Genomic DNA, 22,403 nt, shown 5'->3' with positions numbered 1-22,403 from the left:
ACTTAAGCTTGTTAACATTTACCTGAGCCTTTGCTTTTAAAAGGTTTTGGCTTATCAACAACTTATTAACAATAAGGATTAAGCAGCCTTTAAATATATGGTAATTAACAGAGAAGTAACGTTTAGTGAAATCCATAAAAGCCTCCTGAGAAAATGAGCTCAATTTGACCATTAATATTCAAAGACTCTTTGATTTGGCAAAGCTGAAATAAACTACAAAGTAAAAGTAGGCCTACTTTGTAGTTCAAGCAAACTCACCTGGCGACTTATGGAGTGTGTTGGTGAGTAGATCTACTCCAACTTTCCCAATGTCTTCTGTTATGTTGAGCACTCTCCCAACTGTTGGCGGCACACGATGGAATCCCAGCACTCTGATAGAAACATCATTGAAATAAGTGGTGCACACAATATCAGCAAACAAAAGGGAAGTACAGTTGATTCTAACAAAAAGCTTTCTGGCGTTCTCGAAGATTCACTGGTATTTTCATTTGTATTATAAGGTTTAAAAAGTTTAACCTACACCCTCCCCCAGCATACTGCTGTTTAAAGAGATGACCTGACCCCAGATGACCTGATCTCAGATGGGGGACAGAGAAAACAAAGGGCTGGCAATTTTGCGAATTTCTTTAAGAGTAACGTAGAAAAAAAAGGTAAATTTAGCCTTAGTTGTGCTATGAACCACCCATTAATTGACAAGGGTTTCAAAAAGTTACAGCAGCTTAAATTTGTTAAAATTGTATCTTTTAAAACCCATTTAAAAAAAAACGTTTGTGACGAGCATTGCTTGTAGACAAATTTGGTTGTCATTAAAATAATATGATAGGCAGATGAAACGTTGCTAGTGAACGTCTTTAACATGAGAGTTGAACAAAGTTTTTCTATCCTACTTGTCCAGGTGAAATGAAGCTATCTCTGAGTGGGCTCGTTCTATGTCACTGAAGAAAAAATGATTCGGCAATACTTCATGGTCCCTTGGGGTTCTGGAAATAAATTAATATAAATAATATATATATATATATATATATATATATATATATATATATATATATATATATATATATATAACGTATGACATATATAAGTGGGTATATATCTACACTAGCATTACATATCGGTTACGCCCATTGATTTGTGCTCAGGCTTTATATTGTTAATTATGCAAGAACCCCCCACACCTTTTTTTAATTTCAATAAGAATAGCATATTTTAATGATCCCCTAACATACTATTTAGAATGTAAATTATTGTATCTTTTACATTGGACTGAAACGACCCACTCTCTGTCTCTTTCTCTCTGAAAACCCCTTTTTGTTTTGTTTTTTTCACTCTGCGCGGCATAATGTTCTCTGGCATAGACTTTTGACTTGACACCCCTTCATAGCGCCACACCCCACGACATACACACATACACATACACTCACACACGCTTTTGGCTCATAAATTCTAGTATCACTTTCACTTATCCGCTCCCTACACCCGCCCTCACCTCCACAACAAAAAAAGTCCTACGTACAATCTCGGACTTGACTTCGCCTCCTCAATTCAGTATGTATTTAGTATACCCTATGTAGCTTTTCAAACACACACACACATACATAGACACACTCGATTTCGCAATTTCGCCCCTTTTTTATTACAACATAAAATACAAAAGTTTAATAGAAAGTTTGCGGTTTTTCACGAATGGTGGAGTCAGTCTAAACCGCGTCTTAGCAAGCACTTAATAGGTAAAGGGGAACCTGTGTACGACATGTCATGCAAATCCCTTTTCTAGTTTAATATAGCTCTTGATACATGAGTATGTCTGACAGTGGTATTTTACCAATATAATATAGAATAATTCATACAACATATGTTTGTATAAGGGTTACCTCATAAACTTGTAGACACCTTTCATCCCATTGTCGAAGTGAACAGTCAGAACAAGATGAGAACTGAAGGGGTTAATATCTGTAGCAATGAGAGGAAATAGAAACCAACATTAGGATGGAGTCGCTAATTTAATTGTGATGTGATACTTTCTAAACTTAGGCTCAGTTTAGATCTAATTATCTCTTTGTATCTTTCGTTTGGTTGCTCTCTCTTTCTTTCTCTCTCTACCTCTCTGTCTCATTGTTTAGTATCTTTCTCTTTGTTTTTTGTCTCTTCAGCTATTTCTTTTACTTCTTTTACTCTCTCTCTCTCTTCTTCTTCTTCTTCTTCTTCTCTGTCTTTTCCTTCTAGTTTTTTTTTTCAATCTCATTTTCTCTTAATTAGGTTTTGAAGGAAACAAAACCAACACTTTCCCACACTCACCCAACACTCTCCCAACACTCTCACAATCTTCAGCTTGTTATGTTCGTTTCTTTCCTTGTTGTTGTTTATGTTCACCCACAACCTGTTCACAATAAAGCTAAAGATTGTATTGCATGAATTTCTGTTGAAACTCATTCAATTATTTCTTACCTTCTTGCATGTGTCCGTGCTGTTGTCTTGTGATGTTGTTTTCAATTAAAGCAATTCTGTTGATCTTGGATCAAAATTAAAAAAAAAATACATATACAAACCTGTAAAAGTAATTTTTCTTTGACTTAAATCTTTTAACAGTTGCTCATAGTAGCTGGTATCTTCTGGGTCATACAGGAAGTACTGATTGATCTGCTGGTGAAATATTTCCCAGGCCCACGTGCTGAAACAAAAGAAAGCAAAGCGAAGTTACTTCCCTTATCTTTCTAAAGCTAACATTTCTTTTGAGATGCCCAGGTCCAGATTAATTTTTCCTAAATAAAAACTCATTTCTTTTGTTCTTCTTGTATGAAATATAATGTTCAGTCTTGGGAAGACGGTCTAGTTACTTGGTCTGTCAGTTTGTCGCTGCATAAGAAGAGTTGGTAGAGACATTGAGAAATACGCAAGTAGATAACTTACTTTTTAAAAAATTAATTCGTGTAAAATATGGAAAAACAAAAAGGCGAAAGAAACAGAGAGAAAGGGGAGGGAAGCTGTAGAAGAGAAATGAAAGAAGAAAGTGAATGATTAAAATGGAGAGCTAAAAGAGGGCAGAGAGAGAAAGAGAATCATGGGAGAAAGAGAGAAAAGAGAGTGGGATAAGAGAAACTGTGAAATTGCTTACTTGTTATTCTTTACAAACTCTTTCATTAGTTTTCCTTTTCTTTTCCATTTGTTTAGTTTGGCCAAAAAACTCAAATATGGCTCCTGTTCATCAACTTTAAACACAGAGTCCAACAGATTTGATTTTCCCTGATACTCTCGTATAAATGTATCTACTTCCGGGATGCTGTAGTTCACTCTACAGCCTCCTGCGTCTGATGGAGCAAATAGCTATTGGTAAAAAGAAGAAAAACTAAGTGTTTAATATGTTTTGTATCACGAAACATCAGCATTTAACACCAGTCTAGTAGAATCAAACATCAACATTAAACACCAGTCTACTAGAATTAGACATCAACATTAAACACTAGTCTACTAGAATCAAACATCAACATTAAACACCAGTCTACTAGAATTAGACATCAACATTAAACACTAGTCTACTAGAATCAAACATCAACATTAAACACCAGTCTACTAGAATTAGACATCAACATTAAACACCAGTCTACTAGAATCTTAACATCAACATTAAACACCAGTCTACTAGAATTAAACATCAACATTAAACACAAGTCTACTAGAATCAAACATCAACATTAAACACCAGTCTACTAGAATTAGACATCAACATTAAACACCAGTCTACTAGAATTAAACATCAACATTAAACACCAGTCTACCAGAATCTTAACGTCAACATTAAACACCAGTCTACCAGAATTAAACATCAACATTAAACACCAGTCTACTAGAATCAAACATCAACATTAAACACCAGTCTACTAGAATCAAACATCAACATTAAACACCAGTCTACTAGAATCAAACATCAACATTAAACACCAGTCTACTAGAATTAAACATCAACATTAAACACCAGTCTACCAGAATCAAACATCAACATTAAACACCAGTCTACTAGAATTTAACATCAACATTAAACACCAGTCTACTAGAATTAAACATCAACATTAAACACCAGTCTACTAGAATTAAACGTCAACATTAAACACCAGTCTACTAGAATTAAACATCAACATTAAACACCAGTCTATTGGAATCAACACCATAGCATGCATCAAAAGTGTACTTGACTCCAGAGTTATTGATGGCTGATACAAACGTGTCTATAAACCTATACAAACTATGGCGTAATGTCGGGCTATCAGCTAATGTGATAGGGACAAAAAGACATCCCTGGTTAGAGTCGAGAGATAACTTTAGGGGTAAATAGATGGCGCTTACAAAATAACTCTCAGGTTAATCACCAATCTGTCTTATACGACCTTTACGACCTATTTTCTTAGAAATGACAGACGTTCCTTTTTTTTCTTCCTCGCTCTTATTATTAAACAGAGGTTCAAAGAAGAAGAGAACTACGTCCTACACGTATGTGTCAATCTAATTGTGTCAGAGACTTTACGAGATTATTGGATTTCCCGTTACATCCACTAATTCCACTAGATGTGTCCAGACTAAGTCTTGATGACAGTTTTCAGTACTTTCTGTGATTGACTGTGATATTTAAGGAATATTAAACCTTTCCCTCTATCAAAGCTCAGGTCTACAAACCAAAGGACCATGTTAAAGAGAGCGATGAAGACATCAAGGAATGAAAAGATCTACCCTTGGCGACGTACTTAGAAGAAGTGAAAAGATCTACCCTTGGCGACGTACTTAGAAGAAGTGAAAAGATCTACCCTTGGCGACGTAATTAGAAGAAGTGAAAAGATCTACCCTTGGCGACGTAATTAGAAGAAGTGAAAAGATCTACCCTTAGCGACGTACTTAGAAGAAGTGAAAAGATCTACCCTTAGCGACGTAATTAGAAGAAGTGAAAAGATCTACCCTTAGCGACGTACTTAGAAGAAGTGAAAAGATCTACCCTTAGCGACGTAATTAGAAGAAGTGAAAAGATCTACCCTTAGCGACGTACTTAGAAGAAGTGAAAAGATCTACCCTTGGCGACGTACTTAGAAGAAGTGAAAAGATCTACCCTTGGCGACGTACTTAGAAGAAGTAAAAAGATATACCCTTGGCGACGTACTTAGAAGAAGTGAAAAGATATACCCTTGGCGACGTACTTAGAAGAAGTGAAAAGATCTACCCTTGGCGACGTACTTAGAAGAAGTGAAAAGATCTACCCTTGGCGACGTACTTAGAAGAACGATCCTAACACGCAGTTACAGAACATCATAACATCATAACATAATATAATGAGAACACAACTACCATTTATGACAACTTACCTTTTGGATAAAGTCACGTCTGGGGAGGGCATCCCTTAGAACGAACTGTGTCGGGGGTTGATAATACAGTGACAGCAAAGCGAAAATACTCAAGGTTACAAACGCTACTTTCCATGAATTGTTTTTATAAAATGTTCGCTTCAACATATTTGGCAAGAGTGAAATCTAGATGTGTCTATTATATATTGCTTGAACTGTATCTTTAAGTAAATACAGTATCATGATTTCAATTCACTTAGCCATTCTGATTAATAGATCCATCTGTGATATGTGTTCAAGATTACCTTATAAACCTGAAGTAAAAAAAAAAGTCATAACAAATTAGAAATTTGTAATCATTTTAGTGTTTCATTATAAATGTGAATTATTGCAAGTTTATATGCTGGAAACTATATGAGTTGATTTTGATTGCCTCTTCATAATTATAACAGATTACATTTACGCAAAAGATATTTAATTTCATTACGATTGAGTTAAGGTGGTTTAGTATTGTGGACAAGGTGGTTTAGAACTGTGGTCAACGTGGTTTGAAACTGTGGTCAAGGTGGTTTAGAACTGTGGATAATGTGGTTTAGAACTGTGGTCAAGGTGGTTTAGAACTGTGGATAATGTGGTTTTGAACTATTGTCAAGGTGGTTTAGAACTGTGGTTAATGTGGTTTAGAATGTGGTCAATGTGGTTTAGAACTGTGGTCAAGGTACTTTAGAACTGTGGTCAAGGTGGTTTAGAACTGTGGTCAAGGCGCTTTAGAACTATGTTCAAGATGGTCCTGAGTTTAAACCCTGAAAGTAAAAATTTGACTTTCTGAAGAAACGTGTCAAACTTTTAGTCTTTTGTGTTTAGAATACAAACACCTTGTTGAAATCATGTGACTTGCTTCGGTGGCTCTTTAATGTGTTCACCATATCGACATTTTTTTTTATTTCAAAGGAAATGTTTGACTTATAGATAGATCGGAATGACATTGCATTAACTGTCAAGCAGCTTATGTGTCACTTTCATATAAACTTTTCATTTTTCGCACATACTTAAGATGTTGGTTAAACGTCAACGAATTCCTAAACCGCACAATTTTGTTCTTTTAGTTGTTTTTTTACCTATGAAATGGTTGAACAAATAAATTTTTAAAATAAATTCTTTATTGGCAAGATTGAGCAGATAAGAAATGACCTTTTCATCAGAGCTTGACAACTCAAAATTATTCTTATTGCAAGTTTCAGTGTGTCTGAAGATAATATCTTCGACAATATGCTCTCAATCACCTGAAAACAACTTGCTTTCGTTATCTTCCTCTCCTCTCCCACCCCCCTTTGTATCCAGTCATGTACAACAATATTCATAAAAGTTACATAAGAATTAATATATACACACACACACACACACCATTGCAGTGGTTGTTGGCGATTAGTACAAAGAGGTCTTTCGGTTACTGGTAATAACTAAACAATGATAACTACATTCTGGTATTTAGATTTAGTAGGTTCATAATGTCGATAACGGGGCATTTCTTTTTTTGGGGTTCATAGATTTCTCGATCAATTCGACCAGTTATAATTCCAGGCTTACAATCTCACGAACATTTTTTTAAACACTTGGCTATAATTAAAACTTAACATTGAAATACTAACCCTAGTCCTAACATTTTGTTAACGCTCACATAAAAACAAGTTTGTCTCTGTATTGAAACCATTACCACTAGCAACAACAACAAAAAATCGATAACTGTTTATTAAAATTAACTGGAAATCACAACTCACAACAGTAACACATGCCCCAAATATGTCCACCAAATACACTTTTTTTTTGTTAATGAGTTTACCCATGCATGATTAATCCGATATTTATAATCTGCCTATAATACATTTATAACTTCCTCTTTTTCTGCAATTTGATACCCTTTATACATTCTTATTTAGAGCAGCAGTAGAGGTCAGCTGCCACATGAGCGGCTGAGCAGTCCTATTTAGGGCATGAGCACAGGGCTAGAAAAGGTGCCTCAAAAGTTGCTTGCTCTAAACTACCCCACCCAGCCTACCGCGGATCGAGGGAACCCTACGCAAGCTGTCGAAACTCAATGAAAAGACCAGGATAGTTCCACTTACCATAGGCCCATGGAATGTACGCACTCTACTTCATCATGACACATCTGAAAGACAAGAAGACTGCACTAGTAGCCAGGGAGCTCCACCGATACCACATAGACATAGAAGCACTGAGTGAGACTAGGCTTACATACGAAGGTGAACTCGGCTAAAGAGGATCTGGACATACTTTCTTCTGGAACAGTAGAAGCACTGAAGTATCATGTGAAGCTGGAGTCGATTTTGAAATAAAAACATCATTAGTAACCAAACTAGTCGGGCCCCCAAAAGAAATCAGAGACAGGATCATGACTCTAAAGCTCCCGATACTAAACGAAAAAAAACAACATTGTTAACTCTTAGGCATCCCAATATTACTAACCCTTATGAAGTTATAGCAAAGTTCTTTGAAGATTTTAACTCCAACGTAAGCTATATATCAAAATTAGATAACTTCAACGCAAGAGTCGGCCCTGACCATCATGTCTGGACCAAACTAGTCGGGCCTCCAAAACGGAAAGACACATTTGATTAAATTAATGAATTTTTTTTTAAATGTAAAGTTACTCTTTCAAACCTTGCAATCTATAGGGCAGATGATGTAAAGGCCATCTGTTTCTGTTGCCTGCAGCTAAGGAGGTGTCATGTAGCCAGAACAACGACCAACCACCTTTACATTTCCCAACTAATATCATGTACCCAGTTGAACTCAGAGGTGCACTAAAGATACGAAATTAAAAGCACAGTCTTCACCAGGATTCGAACCAGACCCCTTCGGTTTGGAAGCCAAGTGCTTTACCACTCAGCCACCGCCCCCTCAACCTTTTTTTTCTAAAAATGTATTAAATTATATACCTTGCCATAAATTTAGTTTTTAACTTATAGTTTATATAGTTACGGACTAAGTAAGTAATAGTTCCACATTTCAGCTTTGTCTCTTCTATCAGTTATAAAAGTTCTATTCTATGAAGGAAAAAAAGGATAGAGAGATCTGTTGTTGTCGTAGAGGCACAAGTGGAGGTAACAGCTAACTTGACTAAACAAGGGGAGGTAACAGCTAACTTGACTAAACAAGGGGAGGTAACAGCTAACTTGACTAAACAAGGGGAGGTAACAGCTAACTTGACTAAACAAGTGGAGGTAACAGCTAACTTGACTAAACAAGTGGAGGTAACAGCTAACTTGACTAAACAAGTGGAGGTAACAGCTAACTTGACTAAACAAGGGGAGGTAACAGCTAACTTGACTTAACAAGGGAAGGTAACAGCTAACTTGACTAAACAAGTGGAAGTAACAGCTAACTTGACTAAACAAGTGGAAGTAACAGCTAACTTGACTAAACAAGTGGAGGTAACAGCTAACTTGACTAAACAAGTGGAGGTAACAGCTAACTTGACTAAACAAGTGGAGGTAACAGCTAACTTGACTAAACAAGTGGAGGTAACAGCTAACTTGACTAAACAAGTGGAGGTAACAGCTAACTTGACTAAACAAGTGGAAGTAACAGCTAACTTGACTAAACAAGTGGAGGTAACAGCTAACTTGACTAAACAAGTGGAGGTAACAGCTAACTTGACTAAACAAGTGGAGGTAAATCCTAACTTGACTTAACAAGTGGAGGTAACAGCTAACCTGACTAAACAAGTGGAGGTAACAGCTAAATTGACTAAACAAGTGGAGGTAACAGCTAACTTGACTAAACAAGTGGAGGTAACAGCTAACTTGACTAAACAAGGGGAGGTAACAGCTAACTTGACTTAACAAGGGAAGGTAACAGCTAACTTGACTAAACAAGTGGAAGTAACAGCTAACTTGACTAAACAAGTGGAAGTAACAGCTAACTTGACTAAACAAGTGGAGGTAACAGCTAACTTGACTAAACAAGTGGAGGTAACAGCTAACTTGACTAAACAAGTGGAGGTAACAGCTAACTTGACTAAACAAGTGGAGGTAACAGCTAACTTGACTAAACAAGTGGAGGTAACAGCTAACTTGACTAAACAAGTGGAAGTAACAGCTAACTTGACTAAACAAGTGGAAGTAACAGCTAACTTGACTAAACAAGTGGAGGTAACAGCTAAATTGACTAAACAAGTGGAGGTAACAGCTAACTTGACTAAACAAGTGGAGGTAACAGCTAACTTGACTAAACAAGGGGAGGTAACAGCTAACTTGACTTAACAAGGGAAGGTAACAGCTAACTTGACTAAACAAGTGGAAGTAACAGCTAACTTGACTAAACAAGTGGAAGTAACAGCTAACTTGACTAAACAAGTGGAGGTAACAGCTAACTTGACTAAACAAGTGGAGGTAACAGCTAACTTGACTAAACAAGTGGAGGTAACAGCTAACTTGACTAAACAAGTGGAGGTAACAGCTAACTTGACTAAACAAGTGGAGGTAACAGCTAACTTGACTAAACAAGTGGAAGTAACAGCTAACTTGACTAAACAAGTGGAGGTAACAGCTAACTTGACTAAACAAGTGGAGGTAACAGCTAACTTGACTAAACAAGTGGAGGTAACAGCTAACTTGACTAAACAAGTGGAGGTAACAACTAACTTGACTAAACAAGTGGAGGTAACAGCTAACTTGACTAAACAAGTGGAGGTAAATCCTAACTTGACTTAACAAGTGGAGGTAACAGCTAACCTGACTAAACAAGTGGAGGTAACAGCTAACTTGACTAAACAAGTGGAGGTAACAGCTAACTTGACTAAACAAGTGGAGGTAACAGCTAACTTGACTAAACAAGTGGAACAAGAAGCGAAGGCCAACAAGAAATGAGTTAATCAAGACTGGAGGCAATGCAGAACATTGAATGCATCAATACATCAACAAACTCATTGCCTGTAGAAGCTGATGACGTTTTGGAACAACGCATCAACAATGCATCAATACATCAACAAACTCATTGCCTGTAAAAGCTGATGACGTTTTGGAACAACGCATCAACAATGCATCAATACATCAACAAACTCATTGCCTGTAGAAGCTGATGACGTTTTGGAACAACGCATCAACAATGCATCAATACATCAACAAACTCATTGCCTGTAAAAGCTGATGACGTTTTGGAACAACGCATCAACAATGCATCAATACATCAAAAAACTTATTGCCTGTAGAAGTTGATGACGTTTTGGAACAACGCATCAACAATGCATCAATACATCAACAAACTCATTGCCTGTAGAAGCTGATGACGTTTTGGAACAACGCATCAACAATGCATCAATACATCAACAAACTCATTGCCTGTAGAAGCTGATGACGTTTTGGAACAACGCATCAACAATGCATCAATACATCAACAAACTCATTGCCTGTAGAAGCTGATGACGTTTTGGAACAACGCATCAACAATGCATCAATACATCAACAAACTCATTGCCTGTAGAAGCTGATGACGTTTTGGAACAACGCATCAACAATGCATCAATACATCAACAAACTCATTGCCTGTAGAAGCTGATGACGTTTTGGAACAACGCATCAACAATGCATCAATACATCAACAAACTCATTGCCTGTAGAAGCTGATGACGTTTTGGAACAACGCATCAACAATGCATCAATACATCAACAAACTCATTGCCTGTAGAAGCTGATGACGTTTTGGAACAACGCATCAACAATGCATCAATACATCAACAAACTCATTGCCTGTAGAAGCTGATGACGTTTTGGAACAACGCATCAACAATGCATCAATACATCAACAAACTCATTGACTGTAGAAGCTGATGACGTTTTGGAACAACGCATCAACAATGCATCAATACGTCAACAAACTCATTGACTGTAGAAGCTGATGACGTTTTGGAACAACGCATTAACAATGCATCAATACATCAACAAACTCATTGACTGTAGAAGCTGATGACGTTTTGGAACAACGCATCAACAATGCATCAATACATCAACAAACTCATTGACTGTAGAAGCTGATGACGTTTTGGAACAACGCATCAACAATGCATCAATACATCAACAAACTCATTGCCTGTAGAAGCTGATGACGTTTTGGAACAACGCATCAACAATGCATCGATACATCAACAAACTCATTGCCTGTAGAAGCTGATGACGTTTTGGAACAACGCATAAACAATGCATCAATACATCAACAAACTCATTGCCTGTAGAAGCTGATCACGTTTTGGAACAACGCATCAACAATGCATCAATACATCAACAAACTCATTGCCTGTAGAAGCTGATGACGTTTTGGAACAACGCATCAACAATGCATCAATACATCAACAAACTCATTGCCTGTAGAAGCTGATGACGTTTTGGAACAACGATTACTTTGATCCTAATAACCAATAAAAAAAAACATTTAGACCCGCGCCCGAAAATAATCCTGGTTCAGCGTATGTATAAATAAATCTACTAAGAGTATAGCTCTCTGACGGACTATGAGGTCCTTAAGGCAGATGATGTTAAGGTCATTAGTTTCTAACTGTTAACGAGCAGGGTGTCATGTGGCCAGCACAACGACCAAACGCCTTTTCTATCCCCATTAGATTTGGGTGGACTCAGAGGCGCCCTAAAAATCCTAAGTTCAAAATCCCAGTCTTCAACGAGATTTGAGCCCAGGACCCCGATTCGAAAGTTAAGCGCTTAACCACTTAGCCACCGTGCCATTCAGAGTATATAAAGTTCTCATGACAGTTCTGTAGATCCAGTCCTATCCAGACTTACAAGTCGGTGTACAATATGTATTTATTTATTGAACTCTTTATGGCGTTACATGTGAGTATTCAACAGGTAAATTTTGTTTGATAATTTCAAGTTACATTATGATTAGTAAACAACAAACTGAAGCTCTTCTTAAAGCTATAACATATTCGTGTGTGTGTCTAGTTCATTATGTCAGTCTCTTACTAGTTGTTCTATGGATGTTTTATGTATTTTATTACTCCTGTTTTCCAATTCAATGTTACTTATACAATTCCTAGTAGTCTGTGGCTATTAGCGTAGTGTCATCCTGTCCCCAGATCTAGTAACCCATTGGTATTACCAGTTAATTATCTCCATAATGAAATCATTTCGTTAATTGTCGCTTTCGTTTCTAGATCTAATTCACTTCTTGACTTTTTTTGGTATATATTACTACGCATACCGTGAGACCTGGCTTGTTAATTAAAAAAAAAGAAAGAAATATTCATGTGTGAGAAGGTTGTTATAGTGAGGTTGTGACCTATCGTCATATGAGGTTTATAGGTTTAAATATAGGACTATATGAATTGTATTCATTCTTTGTACTACATTAAGTTGAAATGATTTATAAAATAAGTTTTAAAAATAGTGTATATTTGTCCCTAGTTTTCTACAAATAATTATACTAATTTTTATTGTCATATCACAAGGTTTTTATTTCAAAGCTATTCTAAAATTGGCTTCTTTGTTTCTTTATATAGATATCTATCTATCTCTATGTCTTAGGAATAGACTTTTAGTCTTTCTAATGTATTCAGTATATTCATTACCTGTTTAATAAGATGCACGTGATCTAAGGTTAAGAAACAAAACTGCTTACCAAGAGGATCTCGAGAAAATCATGTGTGCATGTTATGGTTAGTCCTTTGTTTTACAATAATAACAAGTTCTTACAAGAGCCCATGAACAAAAGAAAATATAACACAAAAAAAAAACGATGAAAAACTTGTCACTTTTAAATCGCTTAGAGTGCTATTGAAGTAAAAATGTACAATCCATACACTTTTATAACAGCTGTTTCACGCCAGCTTTAACTTCTGCTGTATCGGGTAGTTAGTATCAGATTTACAGTACATACTTTTGATTCTTTTGACGTCAAAAATTATCATCAAACGAGTTCGTGTCGCAACAGCTTCTTCTGTCCCCTACTTCTTATGGAAGTTTTTGTCTCTCTGGTAGTCGAAAGAAATTACACGAATCTTGAAAAGCAACAGTTTAAAAAAAGGGCAAGGTCGTGAACCCTCTGACAGAGGCCTTGAACCCTTTTGATTGACTTAGAAAAGGAAGTGGAGAACGATAAAAACATAAATTATTTAGGTACACTAAAATTTATTTATAAGAACAATGTAGGTAGATCACCAACTTTGTCATTAAAAATAATGCAGATAGATCTACCTGATGTCTATAAGAACAATGTAGATAGATCTACCTGATGTCTATAAGAACAATGCCATGTGAACAATGCAGATAGATCTATCTTTTTGTCTATAAGAACAATGTAGATAGACCTACCTGTTGTTTATAAGAACAATATAGGTACAACAACCTTTTCGCCTATTAGAATAATGCGGATAGATCTACATGTTGTCTACCAAAACAATGCAGATATATCGACCTTTTGTCTATAAAAACAATGTAGGTAGACCAGAACAATGCAGATATATCGACCTTTTGTCTATGAAAACAATGTAGGTAGACCAAAACAATGCAGATATATCGACCATTTTGTCTATGAAAACAATGTAGGTAGACCAGAACAATGCAGATATATCGACCTTTTGTCTATGAAAACAATGTAGGTAGACCTACAAGCTGTCTACTAAAAGAACTATCAAAGGTAATTTCGATGATAAAATTGTTAGTCTTAGTAATATACTCACATGTCAAAGTCCTAAGGTAACATTGAATTGCAATATTTTATTAGCGTCAAGAAATCCCTTGAAGTGAAGATAAAAGAGGCCCCTGTTTTGTTTTTTTGTTGTTTTTTTTGTAGGCTACAACGTTCCACAGCTTTATGATTCTACGCTAGATATCAGGTCATTGTAGCTTACATTGTTTGTTTTTTCATCATATCTGTGTCTTCCATGCAAATCTTCGAAACAGCGCCGACTTAACAATGAATGCTGTGTTGATACCCGGTGGTTGGGTTGCAGCTTCAAACAACTCAACCGTTTGAGGTGTATTTAATTCTTAATGTACAACATGAATAAAACTTGAACAGTCTTTTCTTTAAGCTAAACTGAATGTAACTCATAGTATCTACACAGCTTTCAACTTCAATGTAGATGTATGTAAAGTAGTATTGAAACAAAACACAACTCACTGTAAAAAAAAAAAAAAACATGTCTTTCAGTCTCTCGTCTTCAGCTCGTTGTTCCCTACCTCCAATTTCAATGCCCTGTTTATAACGTCAACTACGACAGACTTCCGGCTGCCTACATCAGAAACTATTCAGCCACATTGTCCGCCTACTTACATTTATGATCACATCAGAAACATGATACATAACATACTGTAAAATAAAAACCTGAAGACATTTGTGAATTGATGACGACTATGTCCTGAAGTTTAAAAGTAAGTTTTGCAATGCCAAGCAAGGTATGAAATAAAACAATTATTACCCACTTTGCAGGGCCGGCGTTAGGAATAGGCTAACTAGAAAGTCGTCTAGGGCCTCCGATTGAATTAAATAAATGTAGAGAAAAAATTGCCGAAATTGGATCAAATGTCAAACATAGCACAGCTGAATGTCTCATCTACTAGGCTAGATCTAAGTCTCTACTCTGATTCAAGATAGCGCTATATTAATTTTTTTATTGGTTGATTTAGATATGGATGCAAAAAGGTTTTAATTCATTCCGTAATTTTATTTTTGGGTCGTTCTATGTTTCTATTTCATTTGGGGCCACCTAATTCATTCTAAGGACCTCCAGTTACCCCAGGCCGTCCCTGCACTTTGGAAGAAGTAGCATATATATATATATATATATATATATATATATATATATATTATGCATAATTAAATATTATTATAACCCCACCATGCACACCGCCATCCAAGATAGTGATAAAGATGCTGTGCTCAGTGTTGTTCTACATGTTATACATGTCTGTGATGTCCCCATGTAAATAAACATCTTTATCTCGTTGACTTGCCTCCCTTAAGTTATTACATTTGTGTCAGAAGTAGGATTTTAGGCGACTCAACGAGAGGAAGTAGGATTCAATTTCAAGGCATCTATGAAGCTATTACATCAACTCATAAGTAAAAAGCTAAGAAGAGAGCTTCGGTACCGAGGTTTAAAGCCCTAATCGATGAAGAAGAAGATCCGGAGACCTACAAATTTGAAATTGAACCTGGGATAGTTGAGGTCGTTGGCAAGATCAAGGAATGTATGGATGCATTAAATGAACAAATGAATATGATGATTAACATGATGGGGAACAAGGTAGATGAAAGTGTATTGCAAGTAGAAGGCCAATCATCATCATCATCATCATCATCAAACTCCATTTGAGTTAGGGCTTGAGAGGCTCAAATCCTCTCTTGCAAAAGCCCTGGACAGAAACCCTGCTGTCTTGCGTAGTGCATAAATGTCGCCATACAGGTCGAGAATGTTTGGTTTCCCAGACCTGTCGAGACGGAGATCAGCAAGTCTGGGGAAGTCAAACAGGATATGAGGCACGGTTTCCTCTTCTTCCTCGCGGCGGTGGCACCGTGAATCGAAATTTGGCCATAGCCGTGAGAAATATGAGCCAACAGGACAATGGCCTGTCGTGCACTGTGCTATAATAGCTTGCTCAGGGTAGAAGGCCAATAGACCAAAGTGATCAAATTGTGTCGCAAGCGAAAAAAGGAATAGACTCGTTGATGAATGAGCCGTTGTCTGTAGAATCGTTATTGAGGGAGCAGTTGCGGCTGCACGATTGCAAGATATATCCAAGCTAGTGCAGAAGGTGCGCACTTTCAGAGCCCTGACTAGTTGACATTAGAGAGATTAGAACGATTGCCGCCCCAAGTCAGAGCTGATGTAAAGATGCTTTGCTCAGTGTTGTTCTACATGTATGGGATGTCCCCATGTAAATAAATATCTATATCTTGTTGAGTTGCCTCCCTTGAGTTATTATAATATTTATGACGGAAACACAAGAGTACGAAGTAATAATCTCTTTTGTTGTCGGTAAAGAAAATTTAATAAATTTAACATATAATTATGACGATATTTAAAATTTAAAATAATTCCTTATAGATTTATTCCTCCAAACTTTACAGCGAATAGATTATTAGAAATTATTGTTTAGATCTTTGACTATTTGAAAAAAAAACACCAAAGTGTATACATCAACCAGCAAACCCAGACACGAGCTATTAGCAGATTTTAAGTTTGAAGTTTTTCACATTTTTCAATCATGAATTATTGAAAAAGAAAAAAAATATTTTGTTTTGAAGCTCTGTACAAACAGATGAATCATATATAGAAAAAAAAACTTTTTTGTATTTCTGCATTTATTTTTAGTTACATGTGCACATGGATAATGCTAAATCTATTAATGCTAACAACGTGATACCACATCCAGCTGAGCGTGATTACAAAATCACTCACCGTAAAAAGAATATGACTGCTAAAATACAAAGTATTACATCTGTGAAGTCGTTAATTTTTCATGCTTTGGTGATGTATAGAAACCAGCGGAACATTCACTACATTTAAATGCAACATTAAAAAAAGAAACGACGAAGAGGTTTTTTGTCATAATGTGTGGGGAATTTAAAATATGTTTTCTAATAAATGATATCGAATTATAAGTTAGCTAAAAAAATAATTCATTTTCAATTCTCTTCTCATAATTAGCCTAGACTCAGTAAAACTGGTAACCTTACTTAAGAAATGTGGAGCATAGTTCCTTTAAAAAACACATAAAAGTGTCAGTTACAATCTTATCAAATAGTATCCCCTGCTGTAATAGTATTACTAAATGTGTACCTACGCTTTTCAAAACCTTTGCGGGGTGGGTTAGGCCGAGATCTTTCATTATAGAAGGCCTCAACACTGGCCTGCAACGTCATAGCCTGTGGTCAATTTAGGCCCATAGCTATTTGCCACGTCGTACAGATATCTGACGTGGCAATGAACTATTGATCTAAGCTGCCCATAGGTTGTGACGTTGCAGGCCAGTGTTCAGGCCGTCTATAACTATTGGTGTCGGTTCGGCACATAATAATATAAAGAGAACAAAGGCGTGCAGGCTGATTGCAAATTCGTCCAATGCTTCAAAAGTAAAAATTCCCCTATCAGACCTTGTGGTCTTTAGGGCAGATGATGTAAAGGTCATCTGTTTCTGTGGCATACGGATAACGAAGGTGTCATGTGGAGCATAACAACCAACCGCCTTTACTTTTCTCCAACAAATGACAGGTACTCATTAGAGCTGGGTGGACTCAGAGGCGCCCAAAAATCCCGAAATTGAAAATCCCAAGTTTTATTTGTTGTCAAAAGTATGGTACACCAGAGTACCATTTCTTTGTTAGCCGTCTGCAGGGAGTTAAGACGATGAACTTTAAAAAGGTCTAGCAAAATACCGCGTTTAGGAACGGGCGTTGACCCCAAAGTCCAATAAAAGATGGCACATCGATTCTCTCTTTTAAGTGGGTTGGTTTGACAGCCTATCCGAGCAGAGCTCAACTGAGTTTTTTGTGAAACGGTGCACAGTCAGTTTGGGCTCCTTTTTAATTTTATTCTCCCAACTACAAATATATCCTATTATAAATTAATCATTATTTTTTAATCAAACTTCAGTCACTTTAGTATTACAGGAAATAGGTAGAGAAATGAGTAGTTATTATAACAAACATAACAGTCATTACAGATGAAAGAAAATTTAAAATCTAAAAATACTTTATAAAAACAAAGCTTATACCAATCTAGTAGTAACAATTAGTTTAGATCAGTCATCTAATTAAATTTGTAATAGATATAGACTAATAATGATAAATATGTGCGATTAGAAATATTATTGCCAATTGTTACTGTTTAGCGATATTTCACGCTTTTGGCTTTCTAATACGCTATGATCATATCACTTACCTGGACCAGTTGGGAAAGGGGTTAGGGAAGGGGTGGTTAACCTATGGCGCATGAGACTAAATTGGCACATAGCACAATTACACATGGCACATTTCGTTCCGAAAAAAAAATTTAAAAAAATGCATGCCTGTTTGCAAAAAAAAAAATGATAATATCCAATTTCAACATTTTTAAAGAATTCATTGGCTTTAAGTCACTCTTAGTAAAAAAATAAATAAATGATCAGATATATTTAAGGAAAGTTATGTCTAGGAAATCCTCAATAAAATAAAGTTAACTACGGTAAACTAATCCGTCAAGGCCTGGAAGAGCTACTGGAACTGTAATCTTGTTTAAATGAAATTTAGATTGTCCCATTCTGAGGTATCATTGCTTTGTACACCAAGAGGCTGTGTGTGGAATAATTTTGAACTTGCAGCATGTTTTGGATCCCTGTTGCGAAATGTTTAAATAAAATTAGGAAAAAGAGGATAAAACAAAAGAGAATTCATAGAAATTTGTGATCATTAAAATAAAAGTGACACCTAGGAATTAAGTATATTTTCATAACAATCAGTTCATTGAATACATATGAATATTAACAATGTAATAATAACATTAATAAATGTCCGTATCCTGTGGAATCAAGTCGTGTTTCGAACTAATAATACAATAGCACATATCTTCTTTTTGTATCGACGGAGATAGGGTTGTAGTTGTTGATAGTTTGTAGTTCATAGTTTTTTTATATTCTTATGAAAATATCGAAACTTGCCTTCTTATTGCCTGATCGGACCACTTCAGGGTCTTTATAACTTTCTTTAAATTGATTCTTGTGTTGTCAGGTAAAAGAAATAATTGTGCAAAATTTCAGCTTGATCCGAGATTGTGTGTGCAAGAAATAACGTGTACAAGCTTTTAACAGACAGACAGAGTGAGTTGATGTAATAGGCTTTGTCAAAATAAAATAACTGAGTGATGCAAGGCTTGTCAAGAATAAAATACTAAACCTTGTTGGAAGACTGAAGAATGAATAGGTTTACTGCTCTACTTTGGACCAGCAGAGTGTTCTATACATATATTTATTGTATTTCCTAATCCTAGTTGGGTCCAACTTATTTGTAAAATCTAGTTGCTAAAGTCTCTATTGATATGTAGACCGATATGTTTGAACTTATTGTGCTTGCAATACTTGTAATCAATGAATTATTGTATGTAACAGCTGTACTTCATATGACCTTCTTGGCACTTATAAGGTTATGAAAGGTAGGGGGCGATTGCCCCTCCAACCTAGCACCCTCCCTCATCCCCCTGCCTACCATATAATTGTATGAAGGTTAGATACGGCCAAATATTTACGTAGAAAACCCCGACCTGTGTAAATTGAATATTGATTGTTCATAAATTTAATTAATCATGCAACCATTTGATATTTTTAACCTATTTCCATGTTGTCCCTCATATTATTTTAATGCTTTTAGAGTGAAGCTTAAATTTTCATAAGCTGCTTGAAATAAAGTCGTTAAGGACAGAAGAACTGGCGGACAGACAGCATAGATTCATTCAACAAAGATTCATTTAAAAGAAATGCATCTTATTTAAACTTTTCTAATCCTATGTTTTATTGCAAAGCTTATATCAACTCACTCTGTCTGTCTGTCTGGTAAAAAAAAATTCTGCACATTATTCTCCCACACCCAATCTCGGATCTAACTGAAATATTTTCAAAATTATTATTTTTACCTGACAACACAAGAATCAATAAAAAAAAACAATTAGTTAATTAACTATTGGTAATTAATTATTTTGTTTGGTAACTCGAACAAAGGAATGAAATTGTACTTGACAGAAGTGGTGGTCGTCGTCTGAGGCTTAGTGAACACAAACATGGAATAGAACAATAAATAACTATACAATCTTCCATGTTCATACGCTCTTTGCTAGCAGAGTGGTTACCGTGTAGGCCTGAGAAGGCTTTAGCTCACGAGTTGAAATTCAGGCCGTTCACATTTTTAAAAATAAATACATTTTAAAAAACGATCACCCAGTTCTTTCTCCTCCACCCCTTCCCAACTGGCCCAGGCAAGTGATAGGATCAGAGCGTATTGATAAAGTTAAAAGAATAAAATTGCTCTTAACAAAAACAATTGGTAAAAATATTTCTAATCGCACAGATTTATTATTGTCTGTCTAGATTCTAGATATATTACAATTTAATTTAATTACATGACTGATATAAACTAATTGATACACTTAATAAAAGCTTTTGTTTTTTAAAAAGTATTTTTGTTTTGTATTTTGATTTTTATATTACATTTCTCTGATAAATAGTTCCAATTTCTGCTTTGAAATCGCGTAGTATGAAATCATCAAAACAATAAGTTATTTGTTAGCTCATCTCGCATACAAATTGTTGGCTATTAGTTGATCTCTTGTTTCTTTAAAAAAAAATATTTTCAAAGTTCAATAAAATATATCTTTAAAGAATTCTTTCCTAGAAATTTTTAAAATTTTTGTTTAGTATTTCATTGTAGTAACTTTTTTAGCAAATTATTGTTCTTTTATTTATTTCTCACCTTCTGATAATTTCTGCTTCATACTACATCGTCATTGTACAGTAGTTGAACACCTAGCTAATAGACAACTGGTCAACGAATTTCAGCCTCGATTTGGCACTGGTTTGAACCGCTAACAAAGGCATACCATTATTTCCAATGTCAATAATTTTTCATGCAAAACATTTCAATGAATAGAAAGACATTTTATATTCGTTCAATACTGATTATCTTAGATCTCAATTAAAAATCAATTCAGAACGAGATCATAAGGGAAATAACTGAAATGAAAAACTCCAAGAAATAAATCCTTTGGCTTTAATGCCAGGGAGAGTAGAAAGATAGTCCATAACTGTTGATTGTCATTAACACTTAGCGATAGTATTACAATTTTTTTTAGATTCAAAATGTCAAAGTTGTGTTGATGTGTTAGATGACGTTTTTAAATAGAAGAGATTTATGGGTGAAGTGATGTGACCCTATTCTCCTAGTGAAGATATGGCCACGTTATTTGTTGCTGTTGTTGGGAATGCGAGTTTAGTAAGAGCAGATCGGATCCAGGGGGGAAGGGGCGATAGCGCCGAGAATTTTAGTAAACAAATCACACAATTGGCACACGAATTCTTTACTTATGTGAATAATAAATAATTATTTATATTTAATTATTTAAGATAATTATTTAATATAACTATTTCTATTTATATTTTAACCAATTTTTAGATTATGTCGTCCCCCCCCCCTTTCTAGTATGTTGGCCGATTTGGTGGGATGGGAGGGCGATTGCCTCCGACGTTAACCCTTCGAGTGGGGGGGGGCGGTCCAATTTTTGTGTAGAAATGACAGTTTATTAAAAAAAAATATTACATATATATATATATAGGTTAAGCTACTTATTGATATTTTAACCAATCTTAAATTATGTCGCCCCCTTCTAGTATGTTGGCCTATTCTGTGGGTCAAGGGGCGATTGCATCTAGTACCTTCCCAACAAAATCCTTTGAGTGAGTGAGGTTGGGAAGGCGGTCCAATTTTTATGTAGAAATCCTAGTTTGTAAACAAAATTATAATATATATTATAAGCTAAGTATTGATATATGAACACATTTATATAATATGTCGCACCACAGTCTAATCTTAAATTAAATAATTAATAAATATAAAATGTAAGAGGGTGGTCGGTGCCAGGTTGGGATTTTTTTGGAGGGGTGATAGATGCAACCAACCCTCCCTCCAACCATTACTTTTTCTTTCGCATTTTGTGAATACATTTTCTTTTTTTTTTTTTTTATTAAAAACAATCTTTCACTAATGTAAGTACTGTATGCTACATATTTTTCTATTGAGTCGCCGCACCACCCCATTTCTTTCATGTCAAATACAATCGTTAACAATAAATATAAAATGGAGAGGGGACTAGTGCATGATAAATAGTTTTCTCTCTACCGTCCCCTTCACCTTTTACGACGAATCATGACTGTTAAAAAAAAAAGTAGTTAAATATGGCGACAGATTTGATGTAATTGCGCAAGCCCTAAAATGTTAAGTCTCTGGCATGTGTTTGTTATAATTATTTAAAGAACGACTTGGAAAATGTAGAACTTATGAGAAACGTTTAAAGTTTGAAAGCAACAA

At 35.6% G+C, this 22,403-nt stretch overlaps 1 protein-coding gene across 6 annotated transcripts in view; it reads right to left on the bottom strand.

The window, feature by feature from the left end:
* The window catches only part of LOC106068810 (extracellular serine/threonine protein CG31145-like), a 36,916-nt gene extending 22,401 nt beyond the window's left edge, over positions 1–14,515 (bottom strand). Inside the window, exons 1-8 of one of the 6 annotated variants that reach the window (XM_056020692.1) lie at positions 14,032–14,515; positions 7,445–7,654; positions 5,343–5,635; positions 3,113–3,321; positions 2,547–2,668; positions 1,872–1,950; positions 888–980; positions 259–371 (exon numbers count right to left, since the gene is read on the bottom strand). In XM_056020692.1, the coding sequence (XP_055876667.1) occupies positions 259–371; positions 888–980; positions 1,872–1,950; positions 2,547–2,668; positions 3,113–3,321; positions 5,343–5,489 (763 nt within the window). In that variant the 5' untranslated portion in view covers positions 5,490–5,635; positions 7,445–7,654; positions 14,032–14,515. Of the gene's footprint in view, positions 1–258; positions 372–887; positions 981–1,871; positions 1,951–2,546; positions 2,669–3,112; positions 3,322–4,160; positions 4,232–5,342; positions 5,636–7,444; positions 7,655–12,971; positions 13,314–14,031 lie in introns of those variants that run through there. The other 5 variants (XM_056020689.1, XM_056020691.1, XM_056020693.1 and 2 more) reach the window with 5 other exon arrangements.
* Between the last annotated feature and the right edge of the window lie 7,888 nt (positions 14,516–22,403).

Source organism: Biomphalaria glabrata, chromosome 2, assembly GCF_947242115.1.
Source record: "Biomphalaria glabrata chromosome 2, xgBioGlab47.1, whole genome shotgun sequence".
In the NCBI taxonomy this organism is placed as follows: Eukaryota; Metazoa; Mollusca; class Gastropoda; family Planorbidae; genus Biomphalaria; species Biomphalaria glabrata.
Note: the sequence above shows the minus strand (reverse complement) of the source record. Positions and strands in the feature narration are given on the sequence as shown.